The 19,527-nt window shown below is 41.3% G+C and overlaps 1 protein-coding gene across 1 annotated transcript in view; it reads right to left on the bottom strand.

The window, feature by feature from the left end:
- Positions 1-288: 288 nt before the first annotated feature.
- Positions 289-19,527, bottom strand: part of GEN1 (GEN1 structure-specific endonuclease) — a 75,585-nt gene continuing 56,346 nt past the window's right edge. The window contains exons 11-14 of the mRNA XM_089671097.1: positions 8,158-8,288; positions 7,547-7,608; positions 3,833-3,976; positions 289-1,710 (exon numbers count right to left, since the gene is read on the bottom strand). Coding sequence (XP_089527223.1) covers positions 401-1,710; positions 3,833-3,976; positions 7,547-7,608; positions 8,158-8,288 — 1,647 coding nt within the window. The 3' untranslated portion in view covers positions 289-400. The remainder of the gene's footprint in view (positions 1,711-3,832; positions 3,977-7,546; positions 7,609-8,157; positions 8,289-19,527) is intronic.

Below are 19,527 nucleotides of genomic sequence, written 5' to 3'. Positions count from 1 at the left end.
CTGACTGTGATTTTGTCAGCTGGGAAATGCCAACAAATGTGGAGAGGGGAGTAGCAGCAGGACATAGCATACTAAACACAGCCTGTGTACTTCATTGACATTTTTGGGCATGTCTAACATGCCCAATACACACAACTGGTTAAGAACACAAATCCTGCTCTTTCCATTTATTTACTTTTGTTAAAAAAAAAAAAAAAAAAAAAAAAAAAACAAACACACCCAAAAAAATTTATATGTATGTATGTATATATATATATATTTATATTATCTCATGGCCGAGGCACACAATTTCTTTTATAAACTTTATAAGAAATATATAATAAATCAGAAGAACATTTTTTTTTATGACATCATCTAAAACATGCATAGGAATGGAAGAGATAGATTGACAATAAAAACATTAATAGTTCTGTAGTAATCTCAGTTTTAATCTTTCAGACAGTGGCAGGGGGCTGTCTATAGAAATGACAGAGTCATCACCATCACCCTGCTCTTCCTGTGACTTTGTTGAGGACTTGCACTTAGGACTCAAAAAAACATCTTCTTTATCAGAGTTTCCATCAGTATTGGACAAATAAACTGATGTTGGTGTGGTCGAAGCCATTTTGTTGGCGCCAGCTGTCTTGTTTTTTATTATAGGTTTAACTTGCTCATCCTCATCTTCACTAGACAACACAGTTTTATGGCAGACTGTCTTCTTTGGCAAGGCTTTTGCCTCAGGTTTGAGAGCAACACTGTTAATTAGACTACTGTCTGATAGGTTCCTCACTGGAGCAAGAGTAGACTTCTTCACAAAAGTGAAAGATTTTGTTGTTGGGCGCTGAAACACTTGAGAGCTGTTACTGGTTCCAGACAATTTTGTTACCAGAGTATTGTGAGTTTTACTTTTTTGAGGACTTAGATGTTTTAATAACTTCAGATGACTTGGGACGTTTTCCTTTACACTGTCAAATTTCTTTGCAGAAATAAGTTGTGTCTGTTTCTGTTTATCAAGGACTTTGGATACAGGTACCAGAGGAATGTTCTTCTCATTGAGGTTCTGTGGGTTCAGGTCTACAGTCTGTCTTGCATTATTCAACAGTATTCTCTCTCTTAAAGGTAATTTTTCAAGATGTAAGATGCAAGGAGAGTCTAGATTAAATGAAGGTGTTTGGTCAGTTATATTCTTGAGACTGGGCTTACTTGATGTACCAGCTTTTTGATGGACATTAGCCAAAGCTGGAGTTTTTGGCTCAGGAGCGGCTGCCTTGTCTGCAGAATCATGCACCACATTACAGCCCGTATGGGATTCTGTCTGAGGAGACCTACTAAATGACGTAGCTTCCCAGTCGATATTACTCAAATGTAAGTCAGAAATCAGCGATGAAATATTGGGTGATGACACCAGGAGTTCTGGTCTACTGCTTACTGGGGAAGGACATGGATTATGAGGAGTCTGTGTGTCATTCTTATTGAATGTCAAAACATTCAAGCCTACCTCATCAGGTAACAAAGTCAAAGGTGGCCTAGATGACTCTAAGGAGTATAAGCCATGAGAATCACCAGGGCATTCAAGGCTGATGGCGGGTAAAGGGTCATCGTCAACATTTGAGACCGATGCTTGTGAGGGTGGCAACTTTTCACCCACTGGGGTCAAGCTCATTTCAGACAAAAGAGAAGCAACATCATCCACATTAAGAAGGACCTTGGAAGTAGGTTTGCTTTTCTTGCCTAGAAAACAAAATGTTGAGAAAAAGAAACTTAATAGAGACCTTCACGTATGATCAAGGGTCTGTTTGTCAGTGGGAACAAGTTGTCTGATTATATGCTACTTCATTAGAAGAAGACTTTGCTAGCATAAGCAATAATCTGTTTACATAGACTGCCAACATGTCTGAGCCTGCAAATAATTATTTCTCTGCATAATTGACCAGCCTCTAAAGTGATGCAGAAAATGGTCAGCAACAAAAGGTGCTTTATTTCAGTCCATTAGCTCAGCTACAAAGTGTCAGGTTTTTTATTGGAAGAAGGTAGCCAAAGTCTGAAGGCGAAATAATAGCAGGCACACAATGCAAGTGCCTTCAGACATTCAACTTCTAATATTTTACTGCAAATAGTCCATCACGGCCTGGCAATTTCCTCCTAACTGTACTGATATTTCAGCAGCTGAAATCTAATAAACACACGCAGACAGAGGAAGAGGAGCACTGGAGTGATCTGAGGGCTCCAGACAATGTACTAAACTAGACATTAAGAAAATACAAAAGCAAAAGGAAAATGTAGATTTGTAATAGACTGATCAGAATGTGATATTACTCATGTAATGTATATAAATAATGGGGATAATGCATCCTAATGAAAAAAAAAAAAAAAAAAAGATTAATTTATTTTGCTATTAAAGCAGACTTGCACGCGGATTTGCTAATATATATGAATCCCGTGCATACATTTTTCATGTCGTATTAAAGTCCATTTCTGAGCAAAGCTCTCTTCCCTTCTAAATTCGCATTTTACCCACCTAACTCTGCTACTGTATCTATGTCCTTTGCCAAGGACGCTTCCATAAATGACACCCAAAGACCCAGCATTGCAGAAAGGAAGTGTTTACATCACCAAGGAAGTGACATGGACACCCCAAAAACAACTGTCCTCTTCAGTGAGGACAGAAGGCTCTGGAACTAGTACTTAGGTAAGCAAAAAGGAAAATTTTAGTTTAGCATTCTTTTTTTTTTTTTTTTTTAAAGACCGTTGTGATTAGTTAATGTGGATAGTTAATACCCAAAGTTCAACTTCATAGGCTAAGTTCACTTTTAAATAAAAAATTCACATATGTTTGCAGGTAAAAAAATATTTGCATTTATTGTTTTGTTAAAACAACAGCTTGTAAAATATTGCACCCATGATCAGCAGATGGTGAGTGCAATGTCAGATTTCTGCACACACTGCCTACATTTGTGTCCATACCTCTGTACAGGCTGTCATTTTCAGAGCTGTACGCAGTGTGAGTGCTTATCAGCACACTTGCAGTTAATTGAAACTGAAAGTCCCTGAAGACGGAACTTGTAGTTTCTTCATTCACAGATTCCTGTGAATGAATGACATGGCTGTGCAGGCAGAGACTAGTTTGAAATGTGACAGCGGGTGCGGGAAAAAGAACCCCTGCACACTGTCACACTGAGTAGGGGGAACTAGAATTACATATTACACCCTAAAACAGGTGTAACGTGTTCTAAAAGGTGAACTTTTCCTTTAAAGTGAATCTAAAACAAGTAATATATCATATAAGCTTTAATATGTAATTTCAGTCTTTTCAAATTTGCAGCTTTCAATAAAATAATACCAGCTGATCCTGCCATGAAAGTTCTTGCTCGGTCACTTTCTGTTATAGGGTGATAACTGTCCCCTAGCTGTCCTCCGGCATTGTCACCCTTTCATACAAGCCCCTTTGTTGAGACTAGAAGCAGTCATGCCAACACACATTGCACAGACATGGTCCCCTATTCTTATTATCACAAAGTCAGTCCACAGCAATGAAGAGACGCCGAAAGTGGAGCATGTAAAGTTTTCGCACAGACTCAGTTTCTCCATACACCACACACGCGGTATACATGTATCTGTGTGTGTGCTCACATGAAGAGGATGCAGGAAAACGAGGCTTGAGCTATCAATCTTATGAACTGATGAACTACCTGAAAGAATTCTAGAAGCCATTCAAGACAGGACATTATTAGTGAGGAATATGGTTGGTCAGTCAAGGAGTGGAGAGAGATATTCGGATGCAGTTCATAGATAAGTTGGGAAACATAGAGAAGTGTACAATATAGTGTGTTATGTAAGCATCTCCCAGACTTACTTTTCTGTTTTAGCAGCTCAGCCTCCATTTTGTCCTTTCGGAATAACTCTACAATATCAGGGTAAGCTGCCGTGAATAGAAATTCTTCCTCAATGGTCAGTAATGGAGCATCTGCTGGATGATCATCAGGAAAAACATAGCTGCCTAAAAGTGGAAGGAAGGATTCTTATATCACTTATATTATATTGACAATTCTGATAAATGCCAACAATGAAGGATGCTGAATGTTGCAACAACACTCATAAAACATATTACCAAAGCAGTTGTTAAACTCTTCTCTACAAAGTAAACACGTGACATCAGCCACTGTTTTTTATTCAGTCAGTTCTGCAAGAATCAAAATCTAAATGAGACTTCACAAGGCTTTGTAATGCTCAGCAGGCCAACAGCCAGTGAGAGCAGCCAGGTAAACAGACATTATTATTATTATTATACAGTATTTATAAAGCGCCAATAGTTCGCTCAGCGCTGTACATTACAAAGGGGGACAGAATATGTGACAGAACAATACCAATACAATGCAAAACATGAGGGGATTGAGGGCCCTGCTCTTTCGAGCTTACAATCTAGGAGGGAAGAGGATGGTGGCACAGGAGGAGATAGCTGTGGGGGATGGAGTGGTAGGAAGAGTGGAGGAGGTCGGCAAGTTAGCAGGGGGTGGGGTAGGCTTCCCTGAAGAGCTGGGTTTTCAGGGTGCGCCTAAAGGAGAGGAGAGTAGGTGATAATCTGATGGGTTGAGGCAGGGAGTTCCGGAGGATGGGTGACACCCTGGAGAAGTCCTGCAGGCGGGCATGGGAGGAGGAGACCAGGGAACTAGAGAGAAGGAGGTCTTATGAGGAGCGGAGTGTGCGTGCTGGGCGGTACTTGGATATTAGGTCAGTGATGTAGTTCGGGGCAGTGTGGTGGACGGCTTTGTACGTCAGCATTAGGATTTTGAATTTGATAAGTTGCGCAGTCGGAAGCCAGTGGAGGGATTGGCAGAGGGGGGTGGCGGAGACATAGCGGTTGGAAAGGTGAATGAGTCTGGAAGCCGTATTCAGGATGGACTGAAGCGGGGATAGCCAGCGGCGAAGCAGGCCAGTGAGGAGGGAGTTGCAGTAGTTGAGTCGTGATATGATGATGGAGCGGATGAGCTGTTTAGTGGTTTCTGGGGTTAGGAACGTGCGGATTTTGGCGATGTTGTGGAGGTGGAGTCTGCACGAGTTTGTTAAAGATTGGAGTTGGGGCTGGAAGGATAGGTTGGAGTCCAGAATGACACCAAGTACTCTGGCCTGCGGGGCGGGTTTGATGGTAGCGTTGTTCGATGTGATAGAGAAGTCAATGGGAGGTGGTGTCCGGGCTGGGGGGAAGACAAGAAACTCGGTTTTGGAGAGGTTCAGTTTAAGGAAGTGGAGCGACATCCAGTCTGATATGTCGCTCAGCAGGTGTGTGATTCAGGCGGAGACCGAGGGGGTGAGGTGGGGGGTTGAGAGATAGATTTGTATGCTAAGCTTTGGAAATTAATGAACCTGAACTGGAAAAGTAAAAAATATTTCTAGATATGCTCCTTATAAAATGAGCTGTGCCTAATCAGTACCCTAAAAAAATAACTACCATTTGCCATGAATTCCTTCTAAAAAATACTTCCTGTGCCTAGCCACTCCTAATCTGTAGCTCCACAGCAGTACATCTGTAGTGAGATCATCCAAGGCACTGTTAGGCCCCTTTCACACAAAGGGTTCGATCAGGTTCACCTTGTGTCCGTTTACCCTGGCCTACCTCTAATCCAATCTGCTTACAAAAAAAAAAAGAAGAAGAAGAAAGGGCATCCGCTTCCTCCATCTAGGCGGAGCAGAGGGCAGTCGATTGTAAATGAAGACAGCAATGTCCGTTTACACACACTGGTCCATAGAGCAGAACAGGGTCTGTCCAGGTCTGCTCTGCATAAACTGAGTTGACACGGACCTGTCATACGCCCGATCTGCACTGATCAGCAGGGGATTTGTGCGCAGATTCCCTGCTGATCACAACGAAATCCGCCCCATGTGAAAGGGCATTAGGCTCGAGAGATTTGGTAAAGTCAGTGCTGTGCTGCTCATTGTTTTCCTTGTTGGAGAAGAAACTGTACATGAGGACCAGCATTGCAAGGATCTCCCTGCTTCGATCTCATTCATTCTATGGATCTGTGATTTCTGCACCTGTTGCTCCTTGAATATTCCCCACCAATCATCAGGGGGGCAATCCTGCCATAAGGAAGTAAAGCCATTCTCTGCCAACACAGAAGCCTCTACACAGACACATTGCAGAAGAAGGCAATGTTAAGTCAGTAAAGGGGTAAGAAAAAAAAAAAAAATCAGCTGCAGAGAGACTGCAGACAATACTGTTGACAATTTCTTTGCCTTCTGCACACCTTCCACAATGCATTCTGAATACATTAAAAAATAAGTGCACTTAAACTTAAAAACTCCATTCCACCCAACCCCCTAGAGCAATGAGCTGGAAAATACTTTTAACAGTTGTTGTGAAGTTTTTATCCTCATCATTGCCTTGTCTGCTGCCTGTGCTGTGCTAAGGACAGAGTATGGCCATTGATAATAATAGCCAGTCAGGTAAAGATAAAAACTAGGGAATCTGACCATTATTTTCTTTGGCCACAGGCTCATCTCAGATTGGGGTGTGTGCTGGGCATTGATGGGAGCAATGTGTGGTAAATGCTTTTTTTATTGGCACAAAAAATATTCCCTTGCATAATGGAGTAGTTAGTGCCGTTGTCTCATCCATTTGTTGGACCAAACGTAAAATATAAAACTTGCCTGAATGGTCAATAGTACTGCCTAACTCCAACCAAATAAGGTTGTTTTTCCTTCAGTGTCCCAAAACTCCTGAATCCACAGCTGCTCGTTGCCTGACCCTACTCCCCTCGTAATACATAGTACAATGCTGTGATAGCCAGCCTCAGTATTCATTATTGAAAATTACGGTGGGAAGGACAGGATGAGAATCTTAACTCAGCAAGCTAGAGGTGGGCTTTAATGTTACTGAAAACTTTCAGCTACAAGGAAGAATACATTTATCAGGCTTGAGAGCCCCCTAGACCTTTCTGAAGTACCTCCTAGGTTGCATTAACCAGTAGCTGAGAAACTCTGCTTAAGATTATCCCCACATTTGAATAAAGGAAGCTTAGTACTGGTGAGATGTGCACACTACTTACAATTCTCTGAACTGGATCACAATGGGATCTGCGATCAGAAAATTAGAAACATAGGGTGAGTGTAGATTTCTGTTAAAGTGGAGGTGATCGTTTATAACTATTTTTCTTAATTGCCTTCAGAAGAAATTCCTTATTGCATTAAGAGATTTATCCAGCATATACTATTATAATACAGGATTTATATAGCGCCAACAGTTTGCTCAGTGCTTTACAATATAACGGGAGACAATACAGCAACAATACAGTTCAATCCTAGATTGTAAGCTCCAAGGAGCAGGGCCCCCCTAACCCTTTTGTATTGAACTGTATTGTCTCCCGTTATATTGTAAAGCGCTGAGCAAACTGTTGGCGCTATATAAATCCTGTATAATAATAATACTACAAGAGGGTTAGGAGGGCCCTGCTCCTTGGAGATTTGATCTTGATGGAGAAGTCAGGGGAGGGGGCACGGGCTGGAGGGAATACGAAGAGCTCAGTTTTGGAAAGATTGAGTTTGAAGAAGTGGGTATACTTTTTATACAAACCTGGTTTTACCCATTCAATTTCATAGCATGGAGCCCCATTCCTGATTCGTGTCTTTAGAATTCTGAAATAGAGTAATTGCAAACATTTTATTAACATTATTTTATGACAGGACTAAGAAATCCTTTTGCACATTTTAATAACTAAAAAAAATTAAAATAAAAAAATAAAATGCCACTAGTGTAAATATTCATATTTGGCTTTATTTCAGGCTCATGCAATTCCCTGTGCAGCTACACTCAAACTGCAAGAAGGAGGGACAGCATAAGGAGCAAATTGGGTGCTAACAAAAAACAAGCTGAAAGGAGGAGAAGGCAAGAAGGCAGAGAGATGACATAATCAGTCTGTTTGCTGCTCTTTCACTGGAGCAGGCTGACTACCTGGAATTTGGCTTCATGATACACAAGACCAGTATTAATTGGTTGCCATGGATGACACATCCTCATTTTCTCTCCTACAGCCAGGACTAGACAGTGCTAGAAGGTACATGATCTAGCACAGGATCCCTATTAGGTGCTGAAATTATTGCTTAAAAGCCACCAATGATATTCAGATTTCTGGGATAAATCTGACTCTGTCTGGGGCTTGTGGAGAGGCCTGTCAGGCTCATTACCTGGTTGCCTGAAGTTGTCCATCATGTTGCCTGCCTGCCTTCCTCTCTTGCATGTCATAGTATGTCAGAAGGACCATAATCTTCTCGCAGGCATAATGCTTGGGCCAATCCATCCACTCCAATGCAAAATTCTAGAAAAATCACAGAATATTATAACATACTACGGGATACAGTAAGGATACATTCACAAGCTCTCCTCAGTGAAGCAATTCACGTATTATGAGGTAAAATGGCAGATGCAATTAAAATACTTTGTATATGTTAAGGCAGTGTTTCTCAACCTTTCTTTTAGCCAAGGCACCCTTTAAAATGATGCACACTCACTCCAATCTAAAAAGTAAAAAAACTAAATGAATAGTTTTACATAATGCAGCAACATCCATACACGTGATCACCCAATGTTAGAGGGGATTTTTTTTTCTCCCTCAGCTAATGTATCCCTAGTGCTGATGATTGAGAGGGGAAGGAAAGGGCCAAACAAGAATGCTTTGCAGGCCCTCATCATCCTCCTGGTCAACTCATGACGTCATTGGTTGTTAGGACACCAATGGCTAAAAGGTTGTAATGGTGCACAAAAACCAAAAACAAACCCATGGCCTTGTGTATCTAAAAGACAGGCTTGATCTACCCACTGGCTTTTATACAAATTTTAGGCATTTTGTCAAGGCATCTCTGAAGAAACCTGAAGGTACCCTAGTTGAAAAAGGCTGTTTTAGGGAATTGTCACTTACTACTTGCTTTTAAAAATGGCAAGAAAAAAAAAAAAAAAAAGTGTTAAAAAAAAAAGACCTAAAACCAGCATCCCCATGGCCCAGGAGAGAAATTTACGATATTAACTAGGTGGTACAGATGCATCCATAAAATATATAGCCAACAGTCTCCAGACACCACATCTAAAAGACTGGTAAGTGGATTATATTACAATTATATTTTTGTCCTTGGTGAAAAGTGAAACGGCATATCTTTATTTATTGAAAAAAACCCTAAAAAACACAATTTTCAATATTTTCCCTTTGTTTTCCTTTTTAGTCCTTTTCCAGTGGTAAGTACTAATACGAATTTCAGATCAGTTAGTGAAAGGACTGAAAAAAGAATAAAGACTAAGGGCTTGTTATCAGGGGAGTAAAGCATGTAGCATTAAAGCTCATCTCCGGGGAAATGAAAAATGCTCCCTTTGCAGTGGGGTTTCCCCTGCACATCAATCGGTAAATGCAGGTTTAGGTCTAGGGGGCCTGAAAAAGCATTTTATGTACTGGATCCTCCACTCCCCATGCACTGCATCAGTGGGATGCCCCTTAGTGTCTTCATGTCCAATGTAGGGTTATGCGCTCTGAAATAGACTTGATCACGTCAGGGACCTGCAACTGCCGGGACTTAGGGGAGAAAAGGCTGCAGAGACTGATCGTACAGTCTTGAGGATGGCAGGCCGGGTAAGTAAAATAGCTTTCTCCAGTACCCTAGACCTAAATGAGTATTTAACCCATTAGTGCACTGGCAATCCCACTGCATAAGAGCATTTTACTTTTCTTGGATTCAGCTTTAAAGTGTAACCCCTAACAATGAGTTTCTCTTAATTTTGTTCTTTAAAAAATTCTGTTTTGTTAAATCTGTTCAATAAGTGCAAAAAAAAAAAATGACTCATTAACCGTGATCCTGCCAGAAATAAATTGCTATCCATGTGCACTCTGTACTTTCAAATAATGTTATCAGCAGGTATTTTAGGACAACAGAACACCTTCTCCAAGATTATGGAGACAGGGAGGTATTCTGTAGTACGAACACACTTCCTCTGACAGGGCTGCTTCTCCTTAGATACAATAAGATTTTTAAAGAACAGGAAGAGTGTTACTGACACCATGTGCAAATAAGGAAAAATCCTGAAAAGAAAACTAATGCAGCTACCACATCAAAGGATTGGTAGGCTGCAATACAATACATTTTGTTCTTGGCTTTAGATATGCTTTAATACCATACATATAAAACATTTTGAAATTAAAACATAAAACATGTATGATGATATATTCATAACCACCCTTCTGCCTTTGTCAACAAAAAGAAAATAAGAACACAACAATTTTAAAGTGTGAAATCTGACTGGTTGCTGTTAATTGTTACACCTAGGAGTTAGCACCTAAAGGGCTAGTCCAACCAAACTTCATGTATTTCAGTTTTTGGTAGATGTTGGAGACCTAAAGAAGACCTTGCACTAAAAGGCCTGCTCATTCCATAAAGCCTCCCCCAAACCAATTCACCAGATTAGAGTGTAAAAAAGAAAAAAAAATTTTTTGAACAAATGTTTAAGAAATTAAGTTAAACATATCAATGGTGGCACCATCGGATTACAAAATGCACGAACGTTACGATTTTCTAAAGAACATTTGTTGGGAATTTGACCCATGTGCTGCCTGCATCAGACCTGTTAACATTGGGATCTCTGCATATAAATCCCAAGCCCTGCACACCTGCCACAGCTTTACCAGAGAGTTCTATAAACCATCCTGGAACTTTTATTAAATTACATTTGGATGATCCATCATTAGAACACCCTGTTTGTGGGAACAGATCCAGAGCTATGGCAGGAAGACTTCCCCCATCAGAATCCTCACAAGATACAAAAAACCACCAATGAGTGACATGTTCCACCAGTCTTCACCTATAACCAAAGAACAACTTTTGGCAGAACTGGCCCAGTAAGATGAAGAACATAAAGTGTTACGGTGAAAAATGTGAACACCTGATGTTATTAAACCATGTGACAAAATCCTAATGTATTGCACATATAATCATTCAACTATTAACCACTTGCCATCCGCCTGCTGTTTATAAATGGCAGGACAGTGGCATTCCAGGGGCGGGTTGCCGTTCATAAACGGCACCCGCATCTTCTAGCTGTGCGCGCTCCCTGGGAGCGCGCACCACCGCGATCCGGTGCCCGCTGTGTCCTGCAGACACAATGGAACACCGATCGTCGGACAGGACCTCTGTGCGAGGTCCCAATCATGTGATCACTCATTGGCCAATCACTGATCACATGCAGAGTAGTAAGCAAGATGTAACTTGTGACATCATTGCTTACTACGTGTGAAATCTGTGAATGATCACAGAGGTCACATGGTATAAGGCTATTCACAACAGCTTGTACCATGTGACAAGCTGTGACCAATCACAGCTCACACAGTAGTTCTCAATGGCTGCAAGAATGCAGCTAGAGAGAAGGAGAAATGATTGCTTTTACAGCCTTTATGGGTGTAAAAGCAATCCGTGTAAAAAAAAAAAAAAAATCTTCATCACCCCCCACAAGTAGTACAGTGTCACCATGGTGACACTGTACTGCTAGGGTGACAGTATGTACAAAAAAAAAACAAAAAAACAAAAAAGTAAAAAAAAAGTTTCAAAATTATACATTTTTGGTTAAACTTATTTGGGTTTTTTTTTTTTACTAAAAAGATAACGGAATACATTTTGGTCAAGATTTTTGATGAAATACTATTTATTTGCAAAATTTTATAAGAAAAACACTTTTTTCAACATTTTTGGATATTTCATTTACATAGCAAAAAAAATAAAAATCCCAGTGGTGAATAAATACCACCAAAATAAAGCTGTATCTGTCTCAAATTTTTTTTAAAATAATCATATGGGTACAGTGTTGCATGACCGCGCAATTGTCATGCAAAGTGTGATAGTGCTGAAAGCTGAAAATTGGCCTGGACTGGAAGGGGGTGAAAGTGTCCGGACTTGAAGTGGTTAAACAAAATAAAATATAAATAAAATGCCTGTGGTACTACAAGTCTCCACAATACCAATGTGATGGCTACAATCATAAAATGTCCGTAGTACAAATCACAGCAATACCAATGTGATAGATAGAATAGTGCTCATCATCCAGTGAAGGAATCCGTGGCACTACAAGGTACAGCAATACCTGGGGAGATATTCAAAAGGTGCTCATAATCCAATGTGGAAATCCACCACCTCTTACGGATATGCACTCACCAGAACACTACTGGTATAGTAGCATTTGTGCTGATCCCATAGAAGATCTCAGAGAGCCATATATGCAGACCGGACATCTCCAGTAAATAGACTTTAGAAAACCGACAGGGGAATCCTCCTAGAGGGAAATGCTCACCACAGGAGCCCAAGGTTCGGCAAATAGTGTAGTATTTATTAAAAGCTTAAAATACAATCCACGTGGATAAAACAATTAGTTTGTGTATAACACATACATACCAAGATGGCCGCTGCTCTGAGCTCCCGAGCATTGATATTGCTGAGACTTGTAGTACCACGGACATTTTATTTATATTTTATTTTGTTTACTATTTGAATGGTTATATGTGCAATACATTAAGATTTTGTCACATGGTTTAATAACATCAGGTGTTCACATTTTTCACCATAACACTTTATGACGGAATTTAATATTTAGCGCTGCACTTATACTAGTTCTTGTGGGTTTTGTTACCTTTACCCTTTTTTGTGCTAGCAGCTCCTAATACTCAGCGCTCACTTGTTTTTTGAAAAAGGCCGATCATCAGTTAATTTTAGGTAATGAGAATCTTTAATGAGCAAAGCTCTCATATGGTCTGCTTCAAGTTACGTTCTGTGCTGTTAAACTATTTATGTTTACTCTATATGGTATCATAAGGCACCAGGAATATATTAGCTGCAAAGTATTATTAATATTTATAATTAAATTTCCAGAATATCATTAATTGCATCAACAGAGGATTCCCATGCCTCTAGGACGGAAGGCGAGGAAGTATCTTGCTGTAAACAGGGAGTTGAGATGACTATAAGAACGCATTTTATATTCTGCTCTACCCTGCTCACCACCTGGCTGCACAGCTCAGCAGAAATATGAAAGGAAAGGGGGACCTCTACCTGGAGACATAATACTGCTGTGCACTGGAGAAAAAAAAAAAAAAAGATGAAAAAAAAGAAGAGCATCTCACCAGCTTATCGCATTTCATGTTGTACACATGAAGCATACGGTAAAAAGGTACTTATGTATAAAGTACTGAAAATGAAAATCCAGAGTTAGGCTGGCCATACACTTGGAATTTTGGCCAATTTCCATGAATCAGTTGAAACTTGAGCCATTGGAGGCTCTACAAACACCACCCGGTTCGACAAAGGTCAATTTAGAAAATAAAAAGAGTTGGGTGGAAAAAAAAAAAAAGTTTGCCAAACAGTGACCGTAGCCAATCAGCAGCAGTCACTATACATATACACTTACAAGGGAGATTCCTCCTTCCACGCTATTTTGCATGAAAGGGGAATCTATAGATCTCATTCAGCATATTTGGCTAAAGGAGACAAGCTGTGGCCAGCTTTAGACTTGCCTCTCTTTCCAAGAGTTTTCTGGGATAGCACATGAGAGATGGGCATCTCCTTTACCAGGAACAAGAAAAGCATCACCAAAATCACTTTAATAAGGAAGTCCTTTTCCAAACATTAGCAGCAGTAAAAGAGAACTGAGCAGCGTAATATGAAGCAAAAAACATACACCAGAAAAAAACCCAACAAGGGTGAGAATCCTGCCATCCTGGAAGAATCCTCCAAAGACATGCTGGTAGGCTAATTGGATCCTGTCTAAATTGGCCCTACTACATGTATGTATGAATGTGAGTTAGGGACCTTAGATTGTACACCCCTTGAGGGTTAGGGACTGATGTGAATGTACAATATATATGTAAAGCGCTGCGTAAATTGACGGTGCTATATAAGTACCTGAAATAAATAAATAAAATAATAAATCCTGGAAATAGCGCTACTGGTAAGTCTAAGGTTGCCCATAGGTTTTGTTTTTTTTGATTAGTCAGCGGGATAACAAAAAAAAAAAGAAAAAAAAAAGAAAAAAGAAGAGTGAAAGGATTTCCCCATCCACACAAGTGAGGTGGATGGAAGAATCCTTCCCGCTGTGCTGTTGTATTCTGACAGCGGGCACCCATCCAGTGTCAGAATACACTGCATGGAACTGCAGCCACTGATCAAATGAAAATTCTTGTTCAACAGAAGTCGATTGTTAGATCGACTTTTGTCAATTAGGAATGGCCCCAGAAGGATAAAAAAATTCAAGAGTTTCAGCAAGGAATGTAGAACCATAGGCAAATCTTTTTTTTTTGCATAGAGTAGGGGAGGGTAAAAACCCCTGTCAGATTTTTTAAAACGTGATTCACAAACTTTATTTTCATAACAAGAAGACGGAACCATAATAAAAGTCCTGGTTGACAAAAAGACACAAACAAGCCCCCATAGCCTGTGTAAGTCAATGTAAAAGGGAAATAAAGGAATCTATTAAACCATTTATTTGGCTCTATTACACACTGCTGTGAGCAAACTCTTCATATGGGAAAGATATATGTAGAACTTGTGCATATCTAATGAAGAAAACCCTTTATAACAGCGGTTCTCAACTTGCGGGTCGCGACCCCTTTGGGGGACGAACGACCATTTCACAGGGGTCGCCTAAGACCATCGGAAAACACATATTTCCGATGGTCTTAGGAACCGAGACACCGCTCCTCTGACTCAGTCGATGTGTGGGCGGGATGATACGCTGCCCTGTCTCCTGGCCACACCTCCGGGATCACTCAACAGCTCCGCCTCCTCGCCGATTGGCCACCGGAACTGTAGCTCAGGAGAGGCACACAGGCGGCCAATCACCGGCGAGGAGGTGAAGCTTGGAGAGGAGGAGCCGAGCGGCAGCGCGCGTAGATCTAAGAAGATCGAGGGAGCTGCTGGAGTAAGTGAAGAGGAGAGCGGCCAGAGAAGGAAGACAGCTGACAGGTAAGTGAGAGAGCGAGCCCAGGCTGGAGCAGGGGTCAGCAAGGTAAGCATCATTGGTGTCAGTGGGAGGGATAGTGCCCCATCATTTGTGTCACTAATACCAACGATGGGGCACTATTCCTCCCCCCACTGACACCAACGATGGGGCACTATTCCTCCCCCCACTGACACCAACGATGGGGCACTATTCCTCCCCCCACTGACACCAACGATGGGGCACTATTCCTCCCCCCACTGACACCAACGATGGGGCACTATTCCTCCCCCCACTGACACCCAGAATGGGGCACTATTCCTCCCCACACCGACACCAACGATGGGACACTATTTCCCCCCCCCCCCACTGACACCAATGATGGGGCACTATTCCCCCCCCTGACCCCAATGATGGGGAACTATTAACCCCTCCACCACACTGACATCAATGATGGGGCACTATTCCTCCCACTGACACCAATGATGGGGCACAATTCCTCCCACTGACACCAATGATGGGGCACTATTCCTCCCACTGACACCAATGATGGGGCACTATTCCTCCCACTGACACCAATGATGGGGCACTATTCCCCCCACTGACACCAATGATGTGGCACTATTCCTCCCACTGCAAAATTACAGTTATGAAGTAGCAACGAAAATAATTTTATGGTTGGGGGTCACCACAACATGAGGAACTGTATTAAGGGGTCGCGGCATTAGAAAGGTTGAGAACCACTGCTTTATAAAGTCTTGAGTGCAAGCATTCACTGTATAGCCTCACCAGAATGTAAATGTGCTGACTTCGGTCTGAGCTGTTGGATATACAGTATATATCATCTCTCCATAAGTATATTCGTATATAGAAAAGAAAGGTTTGTTGCAGAAGCACATGCACAGCGCCACTCACAACCTACATCACTGTACTTGAACATCACATAAGCCATGTGCTTTGTACCATCATAAATTGTCTAAGGTCCTCATTCCCTCTCACTGTGCAGGAACAGCATCCTAAAGTACATACTCCAAATGCATGTCACGGTGGACGCAGGCCATCGTACATCTACAGCAAGTGAAAGGCCCAGGCAGTAGCGTGTTGGTCATAAGAAAAAAACTACAGTACTTTATGAAATGCTAGGCGATCCCAAGATCCCTTTGAAAGTGGTTAAACATTCCAGCACCTATAGCTTTTGGAGGTGAACAGCGGTCCTTATTGTGTGCTTTATGCATTAACATGCTTTTAAGCTCACTTGGCTTGTGAGTATAACATTTGTATTTTACATCCTTTATTAAGTGAACAAAGATAATGTGCTAGGTGTTTACATCCTGTTTTTATGCTTTTGTCTAATGCTGTACTGTAAACACCAAGATACTACAAAAATGCCCTAAACCTCTATAGTAGTGGTCTCCAAACCAAGGCCCATGGGCCAAATCTGGCCCCCTGCCTTCAATGTAAGGAGGAACTCAGATGGAGACCCTGATGTAAGGGGGATTTCATATAAGCGGGGACTCCAATGGGGACTCATGTAGGGGAGGGGGGGGGGGGGGGGGAGTCTGATGTAAGGATTAATTTGATGGGGACTGATGTGAGGGGGCTCTGATGGACTCAAGTTTTTTTTTTGGAATTGCTTTCTTTTGCTGAGGGTTTTTTTTTTTGTAGTTCTAAACCATATCATGCTGCTTACAAACAAATCCACATGCAAACCTTATTCTTTTATTTACATAGGATTCATTCATTAATAAAATGTTTTTTTGCCTGCGAACGCTTGTAAAACATACAATGTGGGCCTTGTATTGAAAAGTTTAGAGACCTCTGCTCTACAGTAACAAAGACTATCACACTGTCTGCATTGGAAGTCATGTACAAGGTTTTACACTGTGGTACCAGATAGTATAGACATGTGGATGAGCAGCCTAGAGAACACACCGTATGTGTTCAGGGGCAGCTCACCCGCATATCTGTCACATTAGGACAAGTGGCTGTGTTCGTGCAGCCGATGCATCCTCATAGATATGAACAGGCTGCCTGCATACAGCACTTGCATACAGCACGGTGTAGATGAGGCCTCGGGCCTAAAAGGACACAGACCGATATAAGTTGCAGACATACCATAGAAGACAGATTTCCATTGCAGTGCAGGTGTATAGCAACGATCTCAGCATGGAGTCCCACATAGGTATATATAAATGGCCTTACACTGAAATGTACTGCCAAGTGAGAGATAGTCATAGTATTCCAACTTATAAGACCCTCACTGGGGGCTGAGAAACCAAATAAATTCAGCCTTATCAAGCCCTGATTAAGTGGCAATAGGAAGTTTCTGAGACAAAGTAGAGATGAAATAGAACCCAGAACTTGCAGTTAACAGCCTGGAAGTTGTAACCAGGGCAGCAAGGAAAGCCAAACACCTGTTTGGCAATTAAAGGGTAAGTTCACCTTTTTATGAAAAATAAAAAAGTGAACTAACTCTAAATATCCTGCCCACCCTTCTAGACCCCACTGTATATCGCGGCCGTGATTAGGCTTTAGAAGAGCCCTAGCTTGCCACAAGCAGGGCAAACAACCAGGTTTCACATGATACCACAGGTGCCTATCACTGCTAGGGATGTTGTCTGCCCCTAAAGTTAATCATGTCAGGGGTGCAGAAAATGGAAGCTCTCAAAAATGTCTTCCAGCATTCACACCACCTTTCCTAGGATGCTTGGTTGGAAGAGACACCATCAGGTCCTGGCCACTTTCCCCTCATACTTTCACAGTCCCTGAAAAAGGAGCTGCAGCGGGCCAGGCCACGACATTATTCTACCTGGACTTGTCGCCCGGATTTTCCCTTACAGTCTATAGGAAACCATAACCGCTAATCCACCAAGGTCATAGGTCACCTACCAGTACTGGTCCTCCCCAGGCATTGAAAATGGAGTTCACCCAGACCTCTTCCTGCCTTAAAGAGAAAGGGACTTGGACAAGGAAGATTGAGAGCCTCACTTACAAGGAATATGAGGCAAAGGGGAAAGGTGGAGACTGCAGATTAAAATCTCAAGATGAACCTCCTTCCTCCAGGTTCCAAGCAGTACTTCTCCTGATGGAGGAAATACAATAATTGATAGATCAGCTTCCTTTTAAAATGTTTTTTAAGATACATTTGCTGTCCCTGTTAAAGGAGGTATCCATCTCTTAAGGGTTGTCTTGCAGGTGGATTTGGAGAAAATGCACCCGTGTTTCCAAAGGGCAGCTAAACCGGACCAAATGATTGATTGCTATGGACAATGCAACTTATTTCCTTCAAACACTTTAAGCACATGTATCTACAGTAGGTACCCATGTATTATAAATCCAAGTTTAAAGAGCATATTTAATTATCAAATAAGTTTAAAATGGAACTCCAGATAAACGGTTACATACATTGCTGAAATACATGTGATTCTAGTCGTACCTGCTAAGGGATTTGTTATTTTCTTTTCAGCAGCCTTGTGATTTACATTTTTCTACTACACTGCACAGTCAGGAAGATCCCATTCCTCCTTTCAGCTTGGTGTTCCTACTAATATGTCTATTATTACTTGTGAGCCACTTGGTGAAAATATAAATAAATAAAAAGGTTCGCTGACATTACTCACATCCTAATCCAATGTGTGTGTGTAATACTCAAAAATTTAAAAAAAATGCAGCGCCCCTAATTTGATATTGAAACCTAAGTATTAAGTGCCAATATGCACTCTATTTTCTTATATTTACCAATGTAAGGTTAATGTGAATCATACAATAAAAATATACGTGCCAATTAATTTGCAACTGATAATGAATTACTCATAATAAAATATATCTCTAATAATAAATCAATAGTGACAATTCCCAAATCAACAATATTGTGATCCAAAAGTGATAATTGTGACTTCCTGTAAATAAAAAGTCTCTAATGATAAATCAATATTAACAGTCCCCAAATCAGCGATAATGTGATCCAAAAGAGATAATTGTGACTTTCTGTGAATCCTTGATGTGAGAAGGTTGTGCGCTCACCTCCTTGTCAACCTAATATATAGGCAGAATCTGCTTTTTGTTCACAAAAAGGAACCTGATGTAAAAAATCTGTTGCACCATCTAATGGATGGTGGGTATCCCTTATGAGCTTCCCAATGATCCTCTCCTTATGAGCCTGTATCTCTGGTTGGATCTCTCCTTCCTTCTGCTGCTGCTGTTATTTCTCCTCCTTCTCCCCAATCCTGTCCTGGGTATTTCCTCCGTATCCAGGATGTACGGAAAAAATAAGAATATAGTGCCTTATCCTTTTACCAATTACCTTTATTATGTGCCCATTATTGCACTCACATCACAAAAAAAGTTAAAACGCCTTTGTACAATAAAATCTTTAGCTGTGTGCGCCGCACACAGTGAATACTCGCCGTCCAAGGTTGCAGAGTGATGTCGTAGCCCCTCCCCTACGTGTTACGCCACAGGTTATGTGGCTTCATCAGGGGGTTCCGATTGGACGTGGACTTCACCCTTACCAATTTATATAGTTGATATGCGCCATATTCTTGTAGTTTACATGGTCGCGGTCATCTTTTTGGGGCCAATGTCTATGCATAATAGCTAGC

This window comes from Staurois parvus, unplaced genomic scaffold, assembly GCF_062004578.1.
Source record: "Staurois parvus isolate SC_StPar_1 unplaced genomic scaffold, SC_StPar_1.0 ptg000098l, whole genome shotgun sequence".
NCBI classification, from domain to species: Eukaryota; Metazoa; Chordata; class Amphibia; order Anura; family Ranidae; genus Staurois; species Staurois parvus.
This window is presented reverse-complemented; position numbering and strand designations above follow the sequence as displayed.